Source organism: Vanellus vanellus (assembly GCF_965231255.1).
Source record: "Vanellus vanellus genome assembly, chromosome: 3".
NCBI classification, from domain to species: Eukaryota; Metazoa; Chordata; class Aves; order Charadriiformes; family Charadriidae; genus Vanellus; species Vanellus vanellus.
The window spans coordinates 71383949-71411924 of NC_138907.1; the positions used below are offsets into that span (position 1 = coordinate 71383949).

Consider the following 27976-nt stretch of genomic DNA (forward strand, 5'->3'; position numbering starts at 1 on the left):
GATGAAGGGAAGAAAGATTGTGTGATAGTCTGGTAATCTGTCCAGAGGGGAAGGGACACTGTCAGTCAGGGTTCAGGTACTGGAAGGGCTTTTGACCAGCCAACCATCTGTACATGTCTAGAAGGCCAAGTGCTATTTTTCCCCACTACTCAGCTCTTGAGAATGAAAACAGCACTGTCAAGATGCATGCGGGCAATGAGACAAAACACTTTTATTTTCTACTGTCATAGAGAACTTTACGGTTTTTGAATGCTTACTATGTTTATATTGTGCTCAACAGACACTTACAGAGTTGTGTAAACACCACCAATACTATTGAAATTAATAGCACCGCTCCCAATTTCACTATCTCCTCCTGCATCCTACACCATTACAGTGCTATTATAGAATCATAGAATTGCTGAGGTTGGAAGGGACCTTTGAGATCATCAAGTCCAACCATTAGCCTACCCTGAAAAAAACACTTCTAAACCATGTCCCCAAGTACCACATCTACCCTTTTTTTAAACACCTCCAGGGATGGCAAATCCACCACCTCCCTGGGCAGCCTATTCCAATGTTTGATAACCCTTTCAGTAAAAAAATGTTTCCTCATATCCAATCTAAACCTCCCCTGACATAACTTGAACCCATTTCCTTTCGTCCTATCACTTGTCACCAGGGAGAAGAGGTCAGCCCCCACCTCTCTACAACCTCCTTTCAGGTAGTTGTAGAGGGTGATAAGATTTCCCCTCAGCCTCCTCTTATCCAGGCTAAACAACCCCAGTTCCCTCAGTCATTCCTCATAAGATTTGTCCTCCAGACCCCTCACCAGCTTCCTTGCCCTTCTCTGGACACGCTCCAGCACCTCAATGTCCTTCTTGTAGTGAGGGGCCCAAAACTGAACACAGTACTCAGGGTGGGGCCTCACCAGTGCTGAGTACGGGGGATGATCACTTCCCTAGTTCTGCTCACCACACTATTCCTGATACAGGCCAGGATGGTGTTGGCCTTCTTGGCCACCTGGGAACACTGCCGGCTCCTATTCAGCTGGCTGTCCACCAACACCCCCAGGTCCTTTTCTGCCAGGCAGCTTTCAAGCCACTCCACCCCAAGCCTGTAGCACTGCATGGGGTTGTTGTGACCCAAGTGCAGGACCCGGCACTTGGCCTCGTTGAACCTTATATCGTTGGCCTTGGCTCATCGGTCCAGCCTGTCCAGATCCCTTTGCAGAGCCAACCTACCCTCAAGCAGATCAACATGCTTAATGTCATCTGCGAACTTACTGAGGGTGCATACGATCCCCTCATCCAGATCATTGATAAAGATATTAAAGAGAACAGGCCCCAGCACCAAGCCCTGGGAGACACCACTTGTGACCGGACACCAATTGGGTTTAAGTTCATTCACCACTGCTCTCTGGGCATGGCCATCCAGCCGATTTTTTACCCAGCGAAGAGTACACCTGTCCAGGCCGTGAGCAGCCAGTTTCTCCAGGAGAATGCTGTGGGAAATGGTGTCAAAGCTTTGCAAAAATCCAGGTAGATAACATCCACAGCTTTTCCCTCATCTACTCAGCAGGTCGCCTTGTCATAGAAGGAGATCAGATTTGTCAGGCATGACCTGCCTTTCACAAAACCATGCTGATTGGGCCTGACCACCATGTTCTCCTGCATGTGCCATGTAATGGCACTGAGGATGATCTGCTCCATGACCTTCCCAGGCACCGAGGTCAGACTGACCAGCCTATAATTCCCTGGATCCTCCTTCCGGCCCTTCTTGTGGGTGGGTGTCACATTTGCCAACCTCCAGTCAGCTGGGACCTCCCTGGTTAGCCAGGTGCAAAGTGACCTGGTGAACAGTTCCACCAGCTCCTTCAGTACCCTCGGGTGGATCCCATCTGGCCCCATAGATTTGTGCACTTCCAGGTGCTGAAGCAGGTCCCTCACCATTTCCCTTTGGATTACAGGGGCTTCATTCTGCTCCCCATCCCTGTCTTCTATCTCAGGGGTCTGGGTACTCAGGGAACAACTGGTCCTACTGCTGAAGACTGAGGCAAAGATGGCATTAAGTACCTCAGCCTTTTCCTCATCCTTGGTCACTATGTTACCAGCCCCATCTACTAGAGGACAGAGATTATCCTTAGTCCTCTTTTTTTTGCTAATATATTTATAGAAACTTTTTTTGTTGTCCTTGATAACAGAAGCCAGGTTTAGTTCTAGCTGGGCTTTGGCCCTCCTGATTTTTTCCCTGCATAGCATCACTACCTCTTTGTAGTCCTCTTGAGTGGCCTGCCCTTCCTTCCAAAGGCCATAAATCCTCTTTTTTTCCCTAAATTGCCACCCTAGCTCCCTGTTCAGCCAGGCCGGTCTTTTTCCCAGACGGTTTGTCTTTCAGCACATGGGGACAGCTTGCTCCTGTGCCTTTAAGACTTCCTTCTTGAAAAACATCCAGGCTTCCTGGACTCCTTTGCCCTGGAGGACTGCCTCCCAGGGGACTTTATCAACCAGGCTCCTGAAAAGCCCAAAGTCCGCCCTCCGGAAGTCCAAGGTAGCAGTTCTGCTGACCCCCCTCCTTGCTTCACCCAGAATTGAAAACTCTATCATTTCATGATCATGTTGTAGGCTGAACCATAGTTGTGGTAGCATGATAGGTAATTAATTCCCCAGACGAGTCTCCTGCACATCCTGCTGACCATGCTTCCACGTTGGTTGGAGTTAGATTGACACTCTCTTTTTGGCTGGAAGTTGTGTATGACCTCCTGCTCATACAGAAACACTAGTGCCCAACAGCAAGGGCTCGCTCTTCTCGCCGTCAGGGAGTGAAAAGCATTTCTCTCCTCTGCCGACATACCTACTTTTATGGTATTACACGTCTAAGCTGTCTGTGTAGCCCTAGCATTGGTCCTCATTGCATTCCAGGTCCCTCAGACCAGAGGCAAATCTAGTACTCCTTCCCCCACCCTCCAGCCTACAGCCTGGTCTCCTCTGGTAGGAACTGAAGGTGCTGGAGTCACACCTGAGCTGTAGGATGCTCCAGCCAGCTCCCACAACAGGGCCAGGCAACCTGGGCATGTCACACTGTGCTGCCACAGGTCAACACAGATGTGAACTTTGAGGCCTTTGTCCCATAGATAACTGACATTTGTAAAAGGGCTCCAAAATGGGAGGTGGGGGAAGACAAGCAGACTTGTACACACGCACACACACACATACACACACACACGCACACTGGGATCAGATTGTTTTCAGGGGAAAGCAGCCTAGGAACATACAGTTGGATAGTGGTTGTAACTCAAAGCGCTGTAGGGAGGTATTGCAGCAAAGCACACCAGCTTACGGGGGCTTTAATTCTGCTCAGTAAGAGGAATGTGAGTGAGGGATATCAAAGGGAGCAGAGAGCCATATTGACATCTATCCTTTTACAGTTGTAATGATGAAATACACCCTTGTGCAGCAATGGCTTATATGCTGTATACAACAAGGCAGCGCCTGGGAGATGAAGGACTACATTCCCACGTAGATGGGAAAACGACAATATTTTTTCAACATGGTAATTGGGAAATCTGTACTTCTTCTTGGGAAGTTGTACCTTGCAGAATTGGCATAAGGAATGCATCTCAATATACCACTGAGATTATGTGTGAAACAGAAAGCTACTGCAGCTTTTTTTTTTTTTTTTTTTTTTTTTTTTTAAATCTGTGTAAACCAAAGTTAAGATATGGAAAATGTACAGAAAATGTGAATAAGTGTCCTTGTGCCCAAAGTAAGGAATACTAACAGAAAGGACTTCAGAGAAGCACATAAACACAGGACTATCATTTACTGGGTCTCTCTCTTCCAAGAAAAATAAAATCTAGAATGAAATATGATTGCAGGCACCGCTTCAACGCCACATAGCCTGTTCTGTCCTGCCCTGGTTCCTGAGAACAGTACCATTTCCCTGAAGAAAGGGGCATCTCTCTAAAGAGATAATACCACTTCTCCCTGATGTGGCATCAAAAGAAAAGCCAATGAACACGAGATGATGCTAGGGAATGCAGCACAGAAGAAGTTAAGAGGCAGGAGAGTAGGAAATATCTTTGAGGGGAAAATGAGCTTTTCTTGTGCTGCATCTCTGCATGATCTTCATCTGTGAGGACATTCACAACCTGCAGATTTCCAATAAGTGACACCTCACAACAGTATTGTAAATGTGGAATATGTTAACTCTCTAAAACTTACTGTTGGGAGGAAAGCGATGTTCATTATTGCCAGAAAAAAACTTACGTGCTGATCTATCACTCAGTTATTTCTCATTTTTCATTCAATTAAAACGGGCCCCATATATATTTTAGCACAAGCAAGGCCAGACAAACACTCCCATGTACAAACACAAAAATATATGTATTTTAATTTTCATTTGGTCATATTTTATTTAACAGAATGTCATTCTTCCTCAGTAACCAACAATGATTTAAAGTAGTAGTACTCTCCAAAGCAGCCCATTGATCACAGAGAACTGATGGTACTTAAATATACAATATAAAGAGTGACATGTTTCACAAAGTTGCTTAATCTTCAGATTTTAGGTTGGAACACAACAGACCAAAAAGTAACCATCTTACTAGGTCCAAGAATAAAATTCAAACTGACAACAAGTTGTGAAAAGAGAATAGTTATTGAAACTATACATAGAGAGAACATGATTGATAGACTTGTCCTGGCTTTACAAATCTCAGACCCCCTGAGTCCTAACAGTACTAAACTGAGAAACAAACAAACAAATTTTATCCTGAGGATACAAGCACTGTTTGCAAATTACTCCTGTAATTTAATTTTTGAATTATGGTGCTATAGTATTTTCCATAAGGCTCCAAAGTAGATCGTTGCATGCGGAAAATATGTATTCAGTGGTTACTGCTACACAAGTACTACAGATCACGAGAGCCTTAAGGCACGGATAGCCAATCTAGCAATTTTAGATGACACCATGACTAGCTGTTAATCATTATCCTCATAACAGAGTTGTATTAATAGATTACGTGAGTGCTTTGACATTTGCATGAGTGCAGAATCAACAGTTAGCACAAGTTGTGCACAACCTTCACTGGGACAGGAGTCCTTCCATAACCTGCTGTTGCTTAAATGTTGGGGCAGTAGTCCCTACCTGAAGAATGATAACTAACAGTCAGGGGAAGGTAACATCTTAAATCACAAGAGTTGTCTCAGATGACCGTCTATCTACACCTGTGCAGGCTCCCAGCCAGAGCCTCTTTTGTATTCCTCTATGATGAGGTCAGCTGTTGCTCTCATTTTCCACTTCACCCTGTTACCAGAGATTTGTATGAGGGAAATATTTAAAACAGTGGTCCTCAAGCTCTAGTCTGCAGATTATGAGGGCGTTGGGGTTTTTTTTACAGCTTTCTCCAGTTATTCATAGAAAAAAGTACATACAGAAGACAGGATGTTGTTGAATGCAAGAGCGTAGGAGAAGAAAGGATGCAGAGCTGGGTAAGTTTTGTAGGACACATTTCACAAAACAGTCCTTAGGGTGAAAGAGCTAGAGAACCACGTGATTTAAAAGGGACATTATTGTCAAGTTGAACACTAATTAACTGCAAAACATTTTTTTTTAAATAGTGTCAGACATTCTATATGTGCCCCTCTGAATATATTCATAGTTTTAGAATCACATGTTCTACTATTTAATTCCTTCTGCCACTGATGCATGAAAGATGCACATGAACCTCAGGGAAAACCATATTTAAGGGAAAGTGATTATACACTAAGTCTCATCAAGGACACAGTGCAACCAAACCCTGAAACTCTTTAAGTTACCATAATCTTAGGCATTACTTGTAACAATCACCAATTTAATATTTTTAGACATTAAGTGTAATGCTTAAAGTTGTCAGTTTCCTTTAAATCATCCCCACTCTGAGTGACTAATGGCTACGATTAACATCACCAGCAGAACTGCTTAAAGACACAGGACACAGATCACCAGCTACAGCTCGGAGGCTGCATAATTAGCACAAGACACGGCGGTGCGCCGGGAAGATCCCCGCACCACTTACACTCACAGCCTTCTACACAGCGTAGGCGCCGATACTGATGTCAGGGCATGACAGGCTTTAATCTGAGCAAGCGCTGAATTCTCCCACGAAATTATCTCTGCGGCAGGGACTTGCGGAACACATGCCTGCCTTCTCTTCCTCCAGACAGGTTGGTGAACGTCACCTTTCCAGCTCCTGTGTGCTACGTGATACCCACATCCCAAGAGCCACTGCGGAAACAGCAGCAGCGGAGGCGGTTCAGGCCTGGCATATACATTAGGTTTAAATATATCGAAACCAAGTTTGTGTTGGAAAGAAAGAGGTTCTCTCTCCTTTCTGATGACAGAGGTGTGGTGGGGTTTGTAAGTCCTCTGTTATATTACAGAGCAAGTGAAAGCCTCCCGCACCATTAGATTAAAACGATTGATCAGTTCACTTCAACTCCTCCTTGTTTTTTTCTCCATAGGCCTCCCACCTTCCCTTACGGGCACGCGGCACCTTTCCTTGTGGGCATGCAGCTCCTTTCCTTCTCTCCCTGAATGACTTCTTCGGCCAGGGAGGACACAGCATTTCACATATTCCTTCAGGTACCACGTCTGAGCCAGCCCAGGGCCCATCTCCAGGTGAGGATCTGGTGGCATGCACTGATCCGTTAAACCACGTTGAGCTACTGCCCCTACAGTTTCACATGGCAACTCAAGCATTTTCTAAAGATTTGGGAACCTCCACCATGGCCAAACAAGGTAGACCATGTGAAAAATGGGAACTCTGCTCATAATGCAGATGGGGGACACAAGATAGGCTACTGATTCACTCCTTGGAAGTGTTCATACAAGTTCACTCAAATCATTTTTACAATTTATATGGCTTTCCACTGCAGGCTTGTGTCTGATTCTTATTTTAATTCTTGTGTTCTATCAACTTCTATTATCTTTTCCACAGCTTTTTTCTCCCCTTAAATTTTTATTAGCCAAGGGATCCCATTTGAGATAACTGCCTTTAGGCACTGCTGTGTGTTGCCGATGATGCGACAGCCTCTTTAAGGAATCACAGCAGCATTTCCATATCAAATACAAATCCTAATTAAACCCCACCATTTGTCTGCTGCAAATTGACAGATATGTCAATTCTCTGGAAGTAAATTCTCTGCTAACAGCAAAAGGAAGCTTTGTCACACCTTGTTCTAAGTGACTGATTCAGAAACTACAGAGCTGGCTGACCGCGGTCCCCATAGACAAAATACTTTGGCCGTGTTTTAACAAAAATGTGTGCCATAAGAAAGCATTGGCATCTTCCCTTGGAGGTCTCTCTATTTTGCCTGTGTGCAGTGCTTCCCCTCCATTTGGATTCCACAGTGATATCATTAACTCATAGTTTGAACTTATGTTTTGAATTTACTGCAGAAACTTCTCTTTTTTTCTCTTTTTTTAAACTCTTATCATGTGAGTCTGACATGTCTGTTATCAATCAAAGCAGTTTACACACACAAAACCCTGGAGAACGAGTGACAAAGTAGTGGGAGCTTGTGACCTATGTTTGAACTTCACCGCTGCCCAGCATACCTCAGGTTGTTATTTTTTAACAACAAAATCACTTTGCAAATTGTGCAATCCAACAGGGGTCAATATCATTTTGTGGCAACAGACCCATATGAAGGAAACAAATTAAGATCCCAAAAGCTGATAGGCAAAAATTCCCACACAACTGAAAGCGAAATGCAGACTGAAGGTTATGTCCAAGTCAACGTGCTAAAGACAGACTCCTGACACAGGATCATTCAAGGTCACAAGGCAATACAGGAGGTGGGGTCCTATCTACGCAGCCTGCACTTTCATTAGTGGTTACTTAAGCAAGCCTCTAAATAAAATGTCAATGTTCCTGGTATAGTTAATGGGAAATAAGTAGCTTTCAAGGCCCTCAAAAGGAGATCCTCTGAGACCAAGTTCAGAATTCTTTACTGGGCAGCCAAGATTTCCTTTTCGGGGTCTTCAGAGTAAACTACTTTTTGCCCCTCAATTATACAGGGAAGAAAGGCATTTCATTTGGGGGACATACTCCTTTTTTACCATTTCCTCAGTGGAAATGGCAAAATGTACATTCAGATTTAACACCACAGGAAAGGAGATCACCCCTAGTTTGTAAAGGTCTCATGGTAAAACGTTTGGGTAGGTTTCCAAAGAAGCTAGGCGTGACTGAATCAACAGCCAGATCAAAGTGCCATTTTTTCCGTATATAAACACAATGTGTCTTCCATTGAGATTTTAATGTCTCTAACTGGCCCTGTTTGTGTTTTGCTACCTGAGAAATCGGATAACTATTATTTTCTTGATTTCATAGTGTGCTTTGAACTTCGTGGACAAAACTACTATTCTCAGCACCCCAAATACATGCTCATAAGCTACTTGCAAAATGCTTTTCTTTCGAAGGACACGATACAGCTAGCCACATGATTAAGTGATTTTTCAGTACAATCCTTCGAGACCTTTCCTCTTGCCTTTCACACTGATATTTATCTTCCAGATTTGTCCTGGTACCCAATGCTGTCGATAGCTCAGCAGGACATTCTCCACAGGCAAACAAAGATTATCAAAGTCAAACTCAATGCCCCTCTCAAATCCTATTTTAATACTCTAAACAAAATTCTGAAGCCTAATTTTGAATTCTTCTCTCTTCCATGCTCTTTCAAACATGACTTTTTCAAAAATCTTGACAAATATATACACTGATAATAACAGAAACAATGGAATAACAGGGATATGACCAAAGCTTATTGCAAAGTGTCTCCTATGTATTCTATATGGTAGTTCTTATGATGCTTGGCAAACTTTTAATTTCCCAAACAGAACAGGTAAATAATAAAATGCATGAATAAAATACTGTCAGGTTACAACTTTGTCAGGTAATGTGCTTAGGCTTTGCTGTGACTGTGATTAAATAATACAAAGAGCATTCCATGCAAGGTATTGATCTAAAACAATTCTTTAAGAGAGACATTAAAGCGAATCTGCTCCTTCACATATCCATGACCTCTTGAGGTCCCTTCTACTCCTGTTTTCTTTAATTCCATGTTTAGTTTACGTATGTCTCTACAAATATCTTTTGTGACTAGGCATAGCATGTTTGTCAAGTGCAAAACATCTTTTTAAATATGCTACACAGTAAATTTACATTTCTGTAAAGACATCTTAAAGCTATTTTACAACTAATAACTATTGGGAGCTTGTGTATTTGTTGGAGCTTAGTGGGACTGATTGCCTGTCTTTATAAAGCCAGGAGACTATTGACATCTCTGATTACAGGAGGAAGCCTTTGGGCATGGAAGTTTCCATAACTTTTCCATGTATTTTTAAACATTTGTTTCATGGAAGAGACATCATGTAAGGGGACATTTTTAGATCTTGCCAAAGGCCTGAAACTATCATTTTTTACAGTTTTTTTTCTCCTCCTTTTTTTTTTTTTTTTTACCTAGTTGCTTGGACAGGTGTATCCAGTTTTTCCACTAAGTTCCTCATATTGCAGGATTTTTTTTTATATGCACATTGGCATGCATAATTACAAGGTTTATTCTACCCAATACACAAAAAAGGTAAGAAATTAAGAAGAATTCCTCCCAAGCATTTGAATTCTATTTTTAGCACTTCAATTCTGCTATAAAAATTAGACATCAATTCCTATGACAATAAAGATTGGAAAAAGTTTTCAGTCCAAATTTAATCTATTAAAAATTGTCCTATCTATAAAGATTTTCTACAATAAGCAAGGGAAACGTAGAAACCCTTTATGTACCCTGATATGTAAAAATGAAATGCCTTTAAAGAATATTGAGAGCACGTAAAGGATAATTATTTTTCTTAACCATTTTCACATCCTTATCCAATGTCACAACTGCAGTTACCACTGCCAGAATTTGCTTCAGCAAAATAAAAGCTGCAGCCAAGAAGACCCAACTCTTTAACAGTGAGGGTCTTATTGAAAAAGTAGTTTTGTTCTCAGCAAAAGATGAGGTCCCAGTTAAACTATAACATATCCTACTTTCACGTTCTGGAAAGAATATATTAATACTCATTAACTTGAAGCTGAAATCAGGCATCAGAAAACATTACATAAATTACATAAATTAAGTGCATAAATAAAGGATTTGCAAACAAAACAAATTTATGAGCTTCAAAACAAATTTTAAGCTTCATACAGTTAAGCAGATACACTTTCCTACAAAGATGCTCTGTGGGGATGTAAGAGGCATTTGCATTTTCTGACCAGACAGCTGGTGTACTCTAAAATCAGCATTGTGCTGGTTTACACCAAGGTTTGGCCCGTGTATCCAAAAGCATCCATGAAGATTTTGGATCATCACTGTGTCACAGTTTGCATATATATGGAATACTGACTAAATCCTAAAGCCCTTACAAGGAGAAAACTTCTACTGATGTTAGAGTTTTATCTGATAAGGATTTAAAAATCAGACCGATGGCAATATACTATGCTACTAACCATAAGTGTGGGCATATAAAACATACATTCAAATATGGCACTTACGCAAACCCTAGAGACACATCTCACCTATTCAGCATGATGTTACAAGGTGTGTGAAAAATAGTACTGAATAAAATAGTATATAAGGATTCATCGAGCTTTCAAGTCTCTCAAAGCACAGAAGTAGTATTACAACAGTTTCTACTACTGAACACTTGTGGGACAGACTGAAAAGACATTCAGGCTCCCTATCTTTTCTCTTTGCATTTCAGAACACGTATCATGAAAATAGAATCAGGAGAGCAGAAAGGCGATGACTTGTTGAGACAAGTTCCCGCAATGCGATGGCATGTTGGAGCAAACACTATTTTATCATCGCTGCTAATGAACTGCGAAGTAGGAAAGCTTTATCTGTGTGCTGCCTGGGCTAATCAAGGGTGATGCTGGAAGAGACAGGGTTGTCTCAGCCCTGAGAAACACCAAACCTGCCACCACAGGAGTAACAGCTAAACGCTGAGACGACACGCTTCCAAGATTTCACTCTCTGCTCTCTCTTTTAACTCATCCCAGCCTACTAAACCTTACAGCTGCAATTATCTTGGGTGAAGAGAGGTGACCTACAACCAGTGACTTTGAAACTTCAGTGATCACTGAAGTGATGGAAGAAATTCTTTAAACTCTGGCGCTTGGGAGGTGGGGTTGCTGTGAGCTATCTCCTCCACTGTGTGTTCTTAACTAATCCCTGCATTGCCCGGACATGCTCTTACAATACCTCTAACTATTCAGATGTCTCGGTGGGCGCTCTGTGTCTTCTCGCTCTGATTGCAGAGTTACGTCCTCATAAGAAATGACATTCTTGCCTCAGCATACAACAGGCTGCACACACATCAGCCAGCACACAAAGATGACACAGCCCCTGCGTTTCAGCTGATTTACCCAATCCCTAGCAAAACCTGCTGCCCTTTTGAGGTAAAATGTATTTCTCTATTATGGCACATGTTCAATATATACAGTTACATTACAACCAAAACAAAAGTGTCCTAAACACATAGGCTGAGATGTTTGACTACAACTTATTCATATTAATCCTTACTTGGAATGGGATGCTGTTGTTCTATGGAAAGTTTTACTATATTAATAATGACATTGTCTCAATATACAATCTATAATATATCTAAGTACATTGAATAGGTATGATTTCTTGTATAAACCTTCAATTAAATATACCTGTCTAACAATGTCACCTTGTATGCTCGTCCAAGATTGGTAAAAATATATATATGTATCCAGTCTGCCAATGCACAGGATTCCATGATTTAACTTTTAACCTCTGCTGCTTTACTTTGCCATATCGGTTATTACACTGTATTTAGAGGACTATTTTCTCATTCCAAGGGAGAACAGAGTTCCGGAAAAATTCTTGATGTGCACACAAAACGCAAGAGAAGTAATTCCAATGTGGCCCACATTACAACACCCAGATTAGGGTAACAAGCCAGGTTACTTGCGAACTGCGAATGAAAAGTTAAGGTAGAAACCTCACAGATCCATACAGCCAAACAAAAAGGCTGTCAAAGAGTTGGTTCCAGCTCAGCTGTTATCTTTTTCACAATGCTACATGGTTTATGCTAAATCACAATTCTAAGCCACAACTTTATTTGGGAAATCAGTTGCTACAGTTAGGAAATATTCGACTGATTACAGCATCTCCAAGTTCTTATATTCCCTCCTTATCTTTGCACACTACATGAGCATTGCAGAGAGAAAACAAAACAGCAGTCAACACACTAGCTGCAATATGGCTTCCTATGAGAAGGGCAACATTTAATTGGCTTTGATATTTTTCCTTGTCCAGTACGTGTTTCTCTGTGTGTATATGTGTGCATGTGTGAGCGCACACACGTTTTCTTCTCTTTTTTATGGTGCACTTCACTGACATTTCCATAGCATTTGTTTACCATAACTTACAAAGTCAAATTGGAGGATTATATTGTATTTACAAACAAGTTGGCACTTACAGAATAAATTACTGATTCCTCTTTATTTTTGATTTCATTTTATTTTCCTTTTTTCTCCTCTTCTTTTTCACCCCAGGGCATCCAGAATTCAGGCAGAATAGCAAAACCGGCTGCCTGCTGCCATTATGCTACATTAACATGAGTAAATAGGATTCCAGCTGGTACGCGCTTTCCCAATGGTTCGCTTGCTGCTGAGAGGCAGTGCCTTCCACCTCAGTTCATGTCCGACGCTCAGGAACTGCTAGTCAAGTGAAAGCAAAGGCTGCATGTTTTCTTCCTCGTTCTTATCCATGCGTTTCAGCACCCCAGGATCCACAACCGACTGAGACCTGCAGAGGGATAACACGGTTATCTGACATTTCTAGATCAAGAAAAATGAGGGTAAACCTCAGCTTTCTTTTGTTTATTTTAATTGCTGCCAGGGCTTAAAAATAATGGGATAGCATTACCCGAGCATCTGATCATTGCAAATGGTCAGAAAATACCCTCATGGAGCGATGACATGGTTTTAAAGGGCTCCGTGCTGGTTTGTGGATATAGGAGCAAGAGGTGGAATAAGGCGGATCTTTTCTTCAGTGAAGCAGTGAGACGGAGTGCATCCTCAGCACACAACAGAGGGCAAACCAAGCTGTCTTTTGTACTGACTTGAGCACTGACCCTCTCTACCAGAAGGTTATATGGCACCAGGCTGGTAAAGAAGGTACAGTTCAGCCACCCAGCTGGCTAATGGCACGCTGCAATTAGTGGCATGTGTTAGCTGGAAGCACAAGTTGCTCCGTTTCTGAATAGCTCTTTAACGCAACAGTGCGAGCTCCTAAGCCAACCCTAGGGAACCCTGCCATGGACGCATCTGTCAAACTCACTTATCAGCTCAACTGAACAGGGCTGAGAAGGACGGTAAAGGCAAATTCAATAATGATCATAAGATTTCTCCAGATTCCCTGATTCAGCACAGAAGCATAACACTGGTACTGGTGCCCTGCAACAGCTATGCGTGAGGGGAAAAGAGGAAACAAATCTCAACCTCCAGCAAAATCAAAATGCTCCATTCAAAACAAAGTCCAAAGTGTTAAGATGGGGGTCTTACATGACCTATGTCTCAGCTTGTCAAAAAGCAGGCACTTCAGGGAACAGTAAAAGAAACCCTTGTTAGATGTTTCCTTTAGTGAGATGAATCTCATGCTAGAAATACATATTTCACTTCTTTTCTGTAAAGATTTGAGATGGCTAGAGCATGTGTACAACTCTACAATGCAGGCATCTATTTTCGGTCAGTGGGAGCACACCGTGACTGCAGCATTGCTACAGATTTGCCCATTTGGAGAGCTACGGCACAGAGAAAAACCTTTACAAATTCTGACCTTTCGTAAGATAAACGTACGGAGTCAATCCTGCACTCTTACAAACTGGCATCATCCACTGAAAACAACAAATGAGGCTGATAGCAGGAGACAATATGGTCTTTCTCAAAAAATCTAAAGAAAACCTTCAAAATCACAATAAAACACATCTGAGTTAAAACCTAGGTGAAAACTTTAAACACAAGGATATTTTCTAATAACACCACATTCTCTTACTAATGCCAAAATCATGAAAATTAGCTTTAAAATCTGATGGTCTCTCTTGTGATAAACATAATTAATTTTTTTTAATTAAAACTGTACAATAACCTTGATCTAGAACGCTGGTCAGTTCCTCAGGCAGAAAGCTAAACCACTGAATTAAAAATGCTTTTTTAAAATCTTCACACGGTACCGTGACAATGCAAAGCTGATTGAAAATTTGCTGGTCGGAAGCTGTACTCCTGGAAAATCAAGTTCATCAAGATAAAAAATGCTGTGGAAGCATACTAATTTCAAAGGATTCCAAGTGAATATAAGTACTAATAGAAGACTGAGCTTTTTCCTTCACTGCCAATGTCTGAGCAGCCAAGGTTTCCAGTTGTCATCTGGGGAAGCGAAGGTGAGCCAGAAAGGCTGCAAACCTGGCTTCAAATTCCCAGTGAAGCAGTTTTGGCCATAAGTTCCCAGGGCCTCTAAACTCTCTGATGCCAAGGCAGATGTGAAAATGAAACTGCACAAAACCTGATCTATGGGTTGTAAGCTCAGGACCCTCAATGCCTTGAAGAAGAAGGAGAAATAGTTTTCATTCAGTTTTAAATCAGCATTTACTGCTATGTTTCATTCCATTCAGCAGCAATTCACGAATGAAGATATGTAAAAAGAAAAACATTTGTGTAAGTCTATGGCACCTTCTAGCTACATCTCCCAGATAACTTTACAGACATTACTGAATAAATTTTCACAAAACACGGTAGGACAGAGTTGTACCACAAAGTCCCATTGCAGAGGTGAAGAACCAAAGCCACACACAGATACTCTGCAAAGCTGATCAACACAGACATCTTGCCTGCGGGGTTAGGTGAGAAGAGGATGCAGGTCTCCAGCTGGGTGCTTCAGCCATGAAAGCCACGGGTGGACACAGCCATAGGCTAAACACAGCTGCCGAGACAGCTGCAACGGTGCCACCTGATGTGAACACGTTCTCCCCAGAGGTCTGTGCTACAGGTGGGATTAATTGCTCCTTATCCCCACCACCCTCCCCACGACCAGCCTTCCTTTCAAGTAGAGGTCATCCACTTCACCAAAAGTTCAAGGAGATCTGGACGAATGTCAGTGGTTCCATAAGGGGGGCAAAAATGAGTAACAAAGACATGAATTCGCAGCAGGATTTTGGTTTAAGAAGGATACTCTTTCAGAGCAATGAACTCATTTTAAAATGGCAAGCCAAATTAAACAAGATAATTGTTGGACATCTGCTAGACACTTGTGAAATTTGTTCTAAGAAGTTAAGCACTTTTCATTGACTTACTGTCACAGATTTTTATATGTTAAAAACCTTCTTCTGCACTAACATGCCATTCTGAGTCTGGTTTTAAACTGAGAGAAACAATCCATCAGGTGCCAAATAGCAGTTAAATTTAATTTTTAATGAAATAGAGTTTATCTGTTTAACTTCTCTATTTCTGCTGTTTTAATACAGTCTGTGCACTTAATACATCGAAGTCTTAGGACCTTCTGTCCATCTTACTACCACTCCCTTCTATTTGGTACTAGCACAGTAAGTCTACTTAGTACTTTTTCTATCCAACAGCAGGGAAGGAGGATTCCCACAGGTGCTGCAGGTATGCTAACTGGAAAAGAATGCAAAGAGGGTGAGGAAACTTCAGTTCAAAATTATGTAGACACAAATTTCAACATGCTTATTTTCTGCAGTATGTCTCCTACTGGTTCAGCTAACCCAGACTGAAAGAATGTCAATTTGAAGCTTACACTGAAAACTAATTCGGCATGAAGGATTTTTCAAGCACAAGTTAAAAGAGAAAAGAAAATTGTTGAGAAAGAATGAAGAATCTGGTCAATCCACTGTTTTTCCATTTAATAATGTGCTTGCCCGGGACAGTCTGGAGAAGTCTGCTCCGAAGGGTCTTGTCACAGGCCTTCTCTTGTCACAGGCCTTTTTTGTTGCATCCTTGGATGAAGTAATTTACTTTCGTGACCTCATTTAGCAACGTAAGACTTCTGCATTTCAGCTCTTAAATTCCACCCTTCTCTCCAAAACCGCTTCTCTATTGTCCCATAATTCTTGTACACACGCAAATCATATATAAATGTATTGCTCACTTTTCCCCTTCCGCTGTCTCTTTGCTGTCCCATTTGCCCCATTACTTGTGTTAATTGAAACTTTGTCATATGGCTTCAGGACCTTTTTTAACTTCTCCTTATCCTAGTTCATTCACATCCCATCCAGTCTCTTGCTATTTCCTACTTTCAATGCACTGTAGGTTTTTTTCAACACAAAATCTTTATACTTCACTGCTTTTTTTTTTTTATTCCTATGGCTGTCTCCTGTTGTCTCCTCTCTATTTCCCCAAAAATATCTCCCTTTCCAACAGCACCATCCTCCCCAGTCTATGCAACATTTTCCAGCCAAAATCATCTTCCTGGCTGAGTTGTCTGAAAATACTTCATCTTGGTTGATCTGCTTCCAGAGTCTCTCTCCCTTTTGCATCAAATGCCATCTCCTGAAACTGAATTCTCAGCTTAGCATATCATGACTTAACTTTAATGACTTTATGTATTGTTTTCTACCCTGTTTGTTCTCTTCTGATTCATTGCTGGGCCTACCCCTTATGAGCTGCACTCTGACTTTTGCTGCTGTGCTCAATCTTTTCTATCACCCTGCTGTAATCTCTCCTCTTTCTCTTTTACTGTCCCGGCGAGGTGGGACCAGGTTCACCCCTCCCAAGTGAATCACCTCACTGCTTCCATAGGTACTGGAGAGGTTACTAACCTCTCCCTAGAGTTTACTTGATTTTGAATGGTAAAATGCAGCAAGCAATTATACTGTATCTTCTCAAAGAGAATAATATCAGAATGCCAGGATGTTTGCCAAACTCGCGTGTAACAGTTGGCATTGATTTTTGTCCTGGTTCTCCTCATTACACTTTCTCATGTTGCGTGCAGTCACTGTGACTGACAGTTCAGATGCTGTAAATGACCTGGCACCTACAGGCTGGTGGACATCAGGCACTGGGCTATGAGAGAGAGGAAGGTAAGAGTTATCATCACCACCACCCAGCTGGATAATTGGCCTCAACTGACGCTCTGCACCGAGGCTCATTGCAGCTAGCACTGTCTCTCCAATACGTAGCATAGGGTGGGGTGGGATATCAGCTTATTCCAAACACAGTACTGTATTCACTGCCTATATGGCACTGTGAAAATAATTAGCTGCACTGAGCTCACAACTCACATGGGTAATAATCAACACTATGGTCTATAATCAACACTGATCTTCTTAAGAAAGGAGAAAAAAAAAGATCCACTTATATAATACACTGAGGGAACTACCTGCAGCTTCATAAAAGAGAAGGCAAATGTTAACCATATGGCAATACTAGAAGACCACAGTACCTTTAACCCACCTTTTCATGGATTTGGGAGAGAGGTCCTTTTCTATATCCTTTGCAGGAGCGTTGTAGGAGTCCACATTGCATTCGCTGTCATCATCGTATTCATGGTCAAGCAGTGTTCTTGCCCACGTCCCCATGTCATAGGGAGGCAGCATTCCTCCAAACTCTGAAGGCAGGATCTCAGGGTGTATTAACTGATGCAGGCTGTTGAGGTTATTACCATGCAGGAATATCTGTATGTACACATGCAGGTAAAAACAAAGCAGTATCACAAGAATTGACAAAGCCCAAATGACATCATTATTATTAGAGGATATTGTACCGTTTCAATATTCTGGCTGTGTTAGGCTAACAGAGATGGCCACCAAGGCACACACTGCCTCTGCCTTAAGCACAGTCATACTATGTTCATAAACATATGAAGTGCTTAAAGCATAAATGACTTAAAATGTTTGCAGGACAAGGGGCCTAGGAGGGTAAGAACTGTTGTCTGGTAACCAGATGGACTGAAGATTAAGTAGACAGACCACCCATCTCTCACCCATCTCTTGTTATTTACCCTCCCTAATCCTGTGAATTAAATTAAGAACATAAATAATAAATAAAATTAATATTCACCGTAGACATTAAGGAATATATATTGACTTTCAGCATCCAGCCATGAGTTCTATAAATAAGATAAATAGTGCTGTGTAATGGAAACTGCACTGGAAAGATTTTCTTCCTTAATATGGTGGTACTAGTAACTACTATCCATACTTGACAATATATGAAATAAGTAATAACAATAAAATAATTTCTGTGACAACAATGAGGAAATAGTCGATGGACTATTTGATATTTTCCGTCAACGTTTTGGTAGACTGATTTTCACATATGCTTTACATTTATATATATGTATATTAATATGACATATAGGTATATGAATACTTGTATTTATGTTCATGTTTAACTATTGTTTCTCCTCAGAGACCTGGAATGTGTGAAACAGAGCACCTCTGGATTTGGACAGCCTTCTCCCACAGATACTAGGGACCTGCAAATTTTCCACTGGAGGAAAGGCCTGCTCTTGGGTATGGCTACACAGACAGCTCATGGCAGCTACTTCCAGACTAGCAAGTAAGATGGGCAGGATACACCCTTTGGGACTAGGAGCAAGTGCCATGGCACAGTTCACATCCATATGGTTAAACTCCTTTCATCTCCAGAACAAGCTCACCTCATCCATACTGCTCACCGGTCCATGCCATCTCCAAATTGTTCCTGGGCAATGTCTAAGAAAGCACCAGCTGGCGCCGGCCAGTGCCCTGCCAGGAAGTGTCCATACAATTAAACAGTGCCCAACCCTTTTTAATTGACTAGCACAGAAGCAGCCAAGAAGGCAAGGTCGGATGTTGCCTCCTAACAGCTGTATGCTGCCTCTGGTTCCCCACGGGGCAGGCAGGGGTGTGCGCGCAGACAGACGTCAAGCACTATCAATTCACATTCCACTTCACCTTGCAGGGACTCCTCTGGACAGCTATACCCCCAGCATGATTTATCAAGAGTTAAAATCAAAAGGCAGAAAGACAAAAAGACCAAACATATTCTTGTACAGCTTATTTCAGCCCATCTTCCAGTCAGCTGTGGAGACAGGAAGCTTAATATGACCATGCAAACCCAGTAACGTTCTTCCATCTCAGAAAGGAATTCATCCTTGTGTGACAGAACAAATATTAACGGCAGAAGTAATTTGTTTTATGGTGCCTTTCCAACTGAACGTTTCACTTCTTAGCAATTCTTTTTATACATGCTTAGTACTACGTTTACGTGAATATAGCCATCCGTTGCAAATCTACCCTACGTATTAAAAAAATGCAAAATAATTCAGGATAAACACAACAGACAAATAATAAGCCCAATAAAATTCTGAAAAGAATTCTGTTGAGTTTGTGGGTTTTTTCCCAATCATTTGTTCTGTTTCTTATGTTTGGGTTTTTGTAAAGCTGATTTTAAATTTTATGTGCTGGGCATAATTTTCACATTTTGACAGTAGGTTTTGGACTCTAAATTGATATTTAAACAACTGACTACTTTTTTTAGGTTTTCAGTATTGACAAAAACAGTTGCAAAAAGTCAGCGTTTCTGAAAATATATGCCACTGATTCAGGTGTCTAAATAAAAATTTAGATGCTAACTGATAAGGACCCATGTTCAACTGCCTTGTCACTTATTTTTAATGTTGTAACACACCCATGAGCTGTACTTTACTCCTTGGTTATGAATACACAGCACTTGACTTAAAAAGGCCTCATATCTGGCACTATATGGTTCTTTGTTGAAGCTGTAGTCAACGGAGTGCAACTGAATCCTGCAAAATGGGTTTGCATTTGCATATTTATAACAGATATGACATAAAGGGCTTTGCGATCTATAGTTCAAAATCTGTGAATACCAGAGGCCTCTCAAGCATAATCTGTCAGTAAAAAACAGCTAAACACCAAGGGTCGTTGTGGCCTTGTGGACTGTGTTTGAGGAGAGAAAATACAGAGTTGCTTAGAGAGCTGATCCCATTAAAAAAAAAAGGATCATCACATTCTTTGTATTGGCTTTGTACATGATGCTGATTGTGTTTTCCTGGATGACAAATTTCCTGTTACAGAAATAATATCATTCTATGTGCTACGACCACCAAGCTCTAATTTAATTGCACTGATGCAAATGCTGCAAATTCAGCAACATCTCAGAGACTGCTCGTGCTTATGCACAGATGCATGCACACAAATTTCCTTTCACTGGTTTTCGTTCAGATCAGTATTTGCAAACTACTACATACCAGCTGTGTATTTTAGTTCATGCTAATGTCAAGGAAATCACACTAGGAAAGGACTCCATACTCACTACCTCTGTTCTTAAAAGAAAGACACAAATAATTTTAATAGAAATTGAATTGAATTGAATTGAATAGAAACTTAATAAAGACTGTAATATTGACAAGAGTTTTATATAACCCAGGAGAAAGCATATGCTTACATTTTAAAATACAATTAAGTCCACTGCTTGACTGTGTCCTTAAAGGATAATGCTATGCAAATTTCTAAAGCAGTTAAAGATACTCTTTACAGTGCAGATTTAAATACTTTCCAACATGAGCAAGTTGCTATATTGTGTGTATCTACTTTTCTAGAGTGTGATACATCTCCTGACTACAACTGCCAGGTAATAGACAATTAAACAGAAGAATACCCTTTTCCGTGTCTTCTCCTTTAAAAAGGGCCGTATAACTGTGTAGAGGGCATGGATATACCACGGCTGATTGACGAAATGTATTCCTCCAAACCGAGCTGGAAAGCTGTCCTGTATGTCAGGAAAAAAATACATACAATGTGAATAGACTCTTAACAAAAGTTGCAAATGCATCAAACTTTTTTTTTTTTTTTGGCCGAAGGCTTTTATTTTCATAATAAACCTTAAACAAGACGAAATATTCTTCAAAATTGTGGCCTCTCAGTTGAATTCCAACCTTCCAAACCAAGCAGCAACACACCCTGGACAGAGCAGTGAGGAAGCGTGCTGAGACAGCTATGCTATTCAAATAAAGGCACGTCATTTCTAAACTCCAGAAACGCTTTAAACATTTATGATTTGCCCGTAACCCATCTATGCAATCTATTTTTCTCTTTTCCACTTCTACAAATTTTATTCATTTTTAATAGTAATCATCTCAACTCTTCCACTGTCGTTGAAGAGCACTAGAAATGTCCCTCTTGTTTCCACCTTAAAAAGAAAGTGTAAATCTAAAGTACTATTCAAAATGTCTCCAATATTATCCATATTTCATAAAACTAAGAATGCATTAAACATTATGCATAAACCGTTATGCAATATCCATGACAGAAATTCTTGTCACATAGTCAGGGGCCTTCTGGGAGTTTAAATGTAAGGATAGCATTATCTGTATTGAAGCAATGACTTTCCTTTTTCTTGCTGAAAAACACAAGGGGCAGACAACTCACTAGGAACGATTCTGATTTGCATTTTCAATTTCTAAGTCAAGAGAATGTGCCAGAGGGTTTGGCAGTTTGAAGAGGGCAGCCACTCTGTCCTGGAAGGCTATTGCCAAATTCACTGCGTGTCCTCATTTTGTCTTTGCCTGGTTGATCATACACTCAAACAATGCAAAAGCTGCTGCCATCTCCTACGCTGCCTGGAGTTACGGCACTGAGCAAGGAAGCAAGAGGTGTAAACAGGCACGTAAACTGATGTATGCCCTCTTTCGCGTTCACAGGTTATGTCAGAACCTTCTCGGTGTTTAGGTATACAAACTTGTTAAATGAATGGCTTTCATCGCAACCCTTATTCAACAGGTGGTCCACTCTAGGCAACCAGGGTAGTCACTTAGATCAAAACCAGATTCCTCACAGCAGCAGCAATTCCAATCTCTGGCTTGACAATACAGCTACACACAAGGACATGTTTCCCAGCTATACCTCCTTCTCCTCCTGTGCGGATGCACTAAAGGCAGCTTCAGGCCTGTGTCACTGGGATCCGAGGCTCAAGAGGAGGCAATCAAATGGTGAGATGGGGCACTCTGTGCAAATAGATGTATTTTGTCTCCTCTGGAGGCAAGATAGCAGGCCATATCAAAGCATCCAACAGTCTAGATATAATCCACAAAGCACCATTTGAAGCACACTGATTTAAGGTCACACAGCAGACAGAAAAAAATGGCCAAGAAAAAATCATAAGCTGTATCAACCAATCAAGAACTTAAGGAAGGCAGGAACTCTACAAGGAAATCTTTAATTAAATGTTTCCAGATAGGAATGTGCTTTGAAAAAGTGGATGCGACAAGAAACCTCCTTAGTTCTGTGAATGTGTTCAGAGATGTGGGAATAATGAAGCCTGAAGAGGTCACTTGCTCGTCTCAAATGTACCATTCAAATACTGGCAGCCACTCCTGACCCAAGGGGTCTTTACATCAGGGCGCCAAATTGCAACAACTTGGTGGTTACCAGATGAAGTATTTTCCATCAAGGAGGCAATGCTTTAACCATCATCTACAGGGAGGATGACAGCTACAACACACACCACTAACATCTGGCTGGCCACAGCACAACAGTCAATGCAATTAACAGTCTATTTTACAAATTTTCTCCAGAAACGTTTGATTAACAACAGCCTTGAAATAAAACAATCCTGTTGAAAGACTACAGAAACCTCACCTTGCTAAATGCCTAGTTCCTGTCAGCACTGACTAAATGTCAAACAGGATGGTTGATAATTTGACATGTAATTCACCCTGTTCAATATCGTAAATCCCCAAACACCATTTTTGAGAACACATCCTCTGATGTACAAAAGGTAGTAAATTATGTCCCTATCACAGCAATCGAAAAAATCCATTAGGAAGGATAAATGACTGGATGACACCCTAACCTTTAGTTGCAGGAGATACCATTCATCTACAGAAGGTTGTGTTTATTTGGTTTATCATGGCTGCTGCTCCAGCAAAGAGGTCTGGTGCAGCATGCTGTGTACCATGCACAAAAGAGCACACACTAGAGCTGCAGAAGACATCTTTTTCTAGCTCCATCTAGATGTCTTTGAAGATATCTTTAGAGTTAACTCTGGAATGGTAACTGCGTTAAGCCTCATGGGGGTCAAAAGCTTTTTATAACGTAGGCACTATGGAAGACAGCAAAGCAAACCATCCATTCCTGTCTGCATGCTTTCTTGCATGATTTTATAGGCTTTTAAATTAATGTAATGCCTCAAGACTTACACACACCAAGTTGTGAAATGTTTGCTCTTTATTGCTCGGAAAATGTCTCCCACAGAAACTGAGGACAATTTGTGAATGAGAAGATCTCAACAGGCAAACAGCCATGCACACACACAGATTCAGAGCCAAGAGCCAAAGCTATTTGTATTCTGCTGTGGGCTCAGAATGGATGACTTGTCAATACTCAGTATCTTTATAAAGATATTGCACTTCTAGTAGATAAAAAGGAGTATCTTTATAAAGTACCACTTTGACACTTCTACTATCTTTTCCTTCATCTTGGAAACCCTGTACGTGGAGGATCATGAATATATGTGGAATGATCCCCAAATAGAAGATGCCACTTGATATTAAAAGCCAATTTGTCTTAGTGTTTTTCAGCAATTCTAAAGGCATTTTTCAGAACTCACTAAAGAAGTCAGGTATTTATCAATTTCTCTGACTGAACTGAGGTGCCCAAATTCAAGAGCACTTCCTAAGGTGTAATTAGGAACGCCCAAAATTTGGCCCCGGAAAGAGAAAAGGTGATTTGGTCAGAATGATCCTGCATTGTACACAATGCTGGGACTAGAATTCAAAAGCTGCTGAACGCAGATCTAAGCCCCAATCTCAACAGCACCTGGTGAGAAAACAAAAAAGTGGAATAAGCAACTACAGCTGCTGGAGAAACAGGTGTCAGAAGGTTGTCTGGCTCTTCTCAGACGTATCTGACTTCCGCAAGGGGATTTGCCAGACAGATGGCCATCCTACACCAACAGCAGGTATGAATTTCTTCCAAATCATTGATTCTTGTGGGTTTTTTACACAGATTAAGTCACAAGCGTGGTGGCAGTCACAACTGCCTCTGTAGACATATTGCACTTCAGCAGAAAAGCCTGTAACCCATGAATCACATGAATTCTAAGTAAAAGGAATCACATGACTTCTAAGTAAAAGGAATCCCATGCCAGAAAACAGTAAGAAATGGAGATCAGCCATGAAGTGAGCTGTGCATTTGACTGGAAAAGCAATAAATCTGATGGGGTAGGACCAAACCACTAAAAAGAACTAATTCTAGATATACACAGTGTGTGGATTTTTTTAGCATTCACAATAGCCTCTGTTTATGCAGCAGAACACAACCTAAGCGTGCCTCTGATGTACACAGTTTGGGACACGGCCACGCCACAGACGCGAGCAAGCAGGTAGTTACTATTAGGGACCACAGTCCTCGTGATACAAGACTTACAAGCGACAATTAATAGTGGGCTGCCAAGGAAGAGGTAGACCCCTACACTACTGTTTGCAGGACTGAGAGACTACCCATGCACGGCAGTAACTGACCCCTCCTCTAACATCTATAAGTCAGCGTTGGAGAACAATCCCAAGCAAACTGCCTCACTGGGTTTCCACATCTGATGACGTGGTTCTGCTCACTCACAGCACAGCAGTTTTACCTCTCTGTCACACATAACTTATACGACCTATCTCCACAAACTTCCTCTCCAAGGACCCTTGGCACATGCTAAGAAGTCAGGTTTCTTATTTGCTGGGCACCCCATGCCACCCTGTGCTGCACTCAGCCATCACCTGAGCCAGCTCTCAGGGTTCCATGGAGGGTCCCACTCTCCGCTGTGGCCAGCAGAAAGCCTTACAGCAAAACCAGTACATGACATTTTCAACAATACCTAGGAGAGGAAAGTGCCAAATTCCTCCTGAAAAATCAGTGTAAGTCTTCTTAGTGGTGTCAGAACTGTTATCATAGAGATTATAATAAAAATGGTCCATCTTTCTCATCATTACCAAATGCAAAAAAATTAAAGAACTTCATAAAGCCCACAACATTCTCCACACCTTGGGTATTCTGCCTATGTCTAAACCTCTGAAGTTTACTTTTAAGGAATTAGCCCCCCCCAGCTGAAATTAGTACTGGAGTCAAATTTGTTCGTACAGCTCTTAGAAGTGTAGTCTTAGAAGCTGCTGGGATCGCTGTGCGCCCGAAAGCGCACTGGCAGCCCAACCACATCAGGGCTTCACAAGCGTGCTGCACATCACCTGCAAATAGCCCATCTGGAAACACCTTGCCAAGTACTAACACTGTAAGAGTGCTTGGGCACGTATGCTCTGGGGTCATGTTTGAGCATTTTCCGCCCTTATGGGCAATGAAACTGTTTCGGTGGACAATCTAGAGGCATCTATCAAAGCACTGTCTAGACAAATATAATGAACACACTCACCCACTTTACTTAAGGCTGCGTTTGAGTGCTGTGATGAATGCAGGCTGTAGCATCTGCAGGCGACAAGAGGCTACGGAGTCAAAACTGTGAAAACTGTATCTTCCTAACAAAAATTACCAGTTCAAAGATAGCATATTAAATAAATATCTTAAATGTCACTTAAGAGTTATTCCTGAAGATAACAAATTCAGGTCTCCTCCAGCTATTCCAAAAAGTCAAGCACTTCAGGGAGAAAAAAAAAATCATTACGATGAACCAAAACAGTACCTTCATAATGGAAGGCTCCACTAGAAAGACACTGAAACATTCTGTCTGATGCAAGATGCACCACGACTAATTTTAATTTTTAGCATGTTAAAGAGGAAACTATGGAAAATCACAGACAGAGAAGGCTGTGATTAGAAGGAATATTTCACTTCCTTAACACTCCAAGAGTTGAATTACTAGAGGAACCAAGAGCCACTGCCATCCACGTCAGGAAAGGAAAGCCAAGTCTTGCTCCCAAACTGTAACTTTCACTGAAAGTATGAAAGAACAAGACGTTCCTAATACCAAACTTCCTGCAGGCATCCATCCACGACAAAGGTAATTGCAGTGTCCCACAACAAAATAACTTGTGTGTCAAGACTGATCACCTGCGCTCAAGGCATGACCTTAGACTGGGACCCTATCCAGTGGTACGGGAGGACGATGAAGAGACTGAAAAGTGAATCTGTGGAGTCTAAAAGAATTTTTGATTCTTTTGTTTATGAAAACAAATACTGGAAGGCAGATGCTACCTATAAACACACTAGGGAGAATAAAGAATGCTGACACCCAAACAAATGAGAACAAGCCCACCATGAACACAGCTAGACTGGAAACTGGTAGACAGCTTTGAATCATCAAACATCCAACAAGTCTGGAGGGGAAATAAGCAACCTAACTCATTTTGAGACAAAGTCTACTAAATTATGAGGGAGCCAAGCTTCAGGTTGTCTGTAACAAGAGGAAACTTCACCTCTGTCCCTCTGCATTAAAGCTCTTTAAGATTCAGATCCAAAAAAATTTTCAGGTTTCAATGGTGGTGAAATTTTGCTTGATTCCTGGAATATCTGCATTAGTGATTTTCCTCTGTAAGACTATGACGTTGTTCTCTCCTAGCTTGAGCTTTTCATTTTTATTAAACAATGTTGAACCATTTCTAAGACAAACAAAAAGTGCCCAAATAAATTTTTGTTACTGCGTTCAACCAAAAGAGCACTACCTAAAGGCAAATTAACATCATTCAGTGACATTCCTACAAAATAAGATTTAATTATCTAGAACTGGATGTTGTCATTTTGCTAAGACGCTTCCAGTGGAGCAATTTGACTTTTGGCAGTCCTCCTTTTCATTTCTATTAGTCATTTTATCTTACAGCTCATATAGAAATATGTTAAATTGAATGAGATGAGAAGAGAGAGAGATAGAATCCATCCATTGAGAATATTGCTCTTTTTATTGAAGTATCTGTTTTAATTTCAAATAATCTTCCATCTTTCATTTCAATATGCTACTCATAAAAATTATATATTGGTTAAATTAATTAGGTGGATAGGGATTTAAAAGCCATCTGATGACATGTGTCTGCATGTTTATATATAAATATAATAAAATAAAAAATCTACATATATTTTGTGCTTCCACTATTTGGATAAAGGGCTCAGATCACTCGGATTTTTAATTAGATGAGCCTGATAAAGAAAATATTTTGTATAAAACCTCTCATTTTCATTTGGAATTACTTTATTTTTGCAAATTAACTTCAAGAGGTTTTGGCCTGATTTTTTTTAAAGTTTTAATTAGAAATTGTGTGAAATTCTTTTAGCAATTTTTGCTTGTTTTGACAAGGGCTTGGGGTTTGGGGTATTTTTTTTTCCCTTGGCTCATTTGTTTAGTTTGAACCTGGAAAAATGAAGGCTTTAGTTTTAAAGATGAAACGGAAAATGTTGTTTTCCAAGGACGATTCTGTCTTCAACTACAAACACTCTCTCTTTTTTAATTCTAAGTAACGCTTCATTTGGAATGTGAGCTATTAAAGGGGGGGAGAGGGGGGGTGTATCAAAACCTTTTCACAGCATGATGCTGCTTCCAAATTGGCAAAGCCAGAAAAACAGTAAGAAAGATGGCAGAAGTAGGTTCTTCTACACTGTTTTCTTTTCCTGTGATGAAAACCATTCTTTACAACAGGCAATTATCAGATGGTGATTTCTTCTATAGAAATTCCCATAGGGGAAAAAAAATCCATTTTCCAGGCAGCTTGTGAATGTCTTATTAGATTAAGATTACAGATAAATGGAAAAAAACACTATACTGCAAACTGCTGTGCATAAATATAGTAACAATACTTTCATAATGCTGATGGAATAAAAATAATGTGGGAAATTACAGTTTGTAAAAATGGCACACTCTCACTCCTGAAGGCAAAACTCTTTGGCCAGGGACTGTAGAAGAGGAGATGAAATGCCACACCAGTACCTCAGCCTGTACAAC

The 27976-nt window shown here is 40.9% G+C and overlaps 1 protein-coding gene across 1 annotated transcript in view; it reads right to left on the reverse strand.

Moving 5' to 3' along the window:
• Positions 1–12748: 12748 nt before the first annotated feature.
• Positions 12749–27976, reverse strand: part of CLVS2 (clavesin 2) — a gene marked incomplete at both ends in the record, with an annotated part of 52532 nt that continues 37304 nt past the window's right edge. Inside the window, 3 exons of the mRNA XM_082481136.1 lie at positions 12749–12836; positions 17495–17715; positions 20708–20818. Of these exons, the coding sequence (XP_082337262.1) occupies positions 12749–12836; positions 17495–17715; positions 20708–20818 (420 nt within the window). The remainder of the gene's footprint in view (positions 12837–17494; positions 17716–20707; positions 20819–27976) is intronic.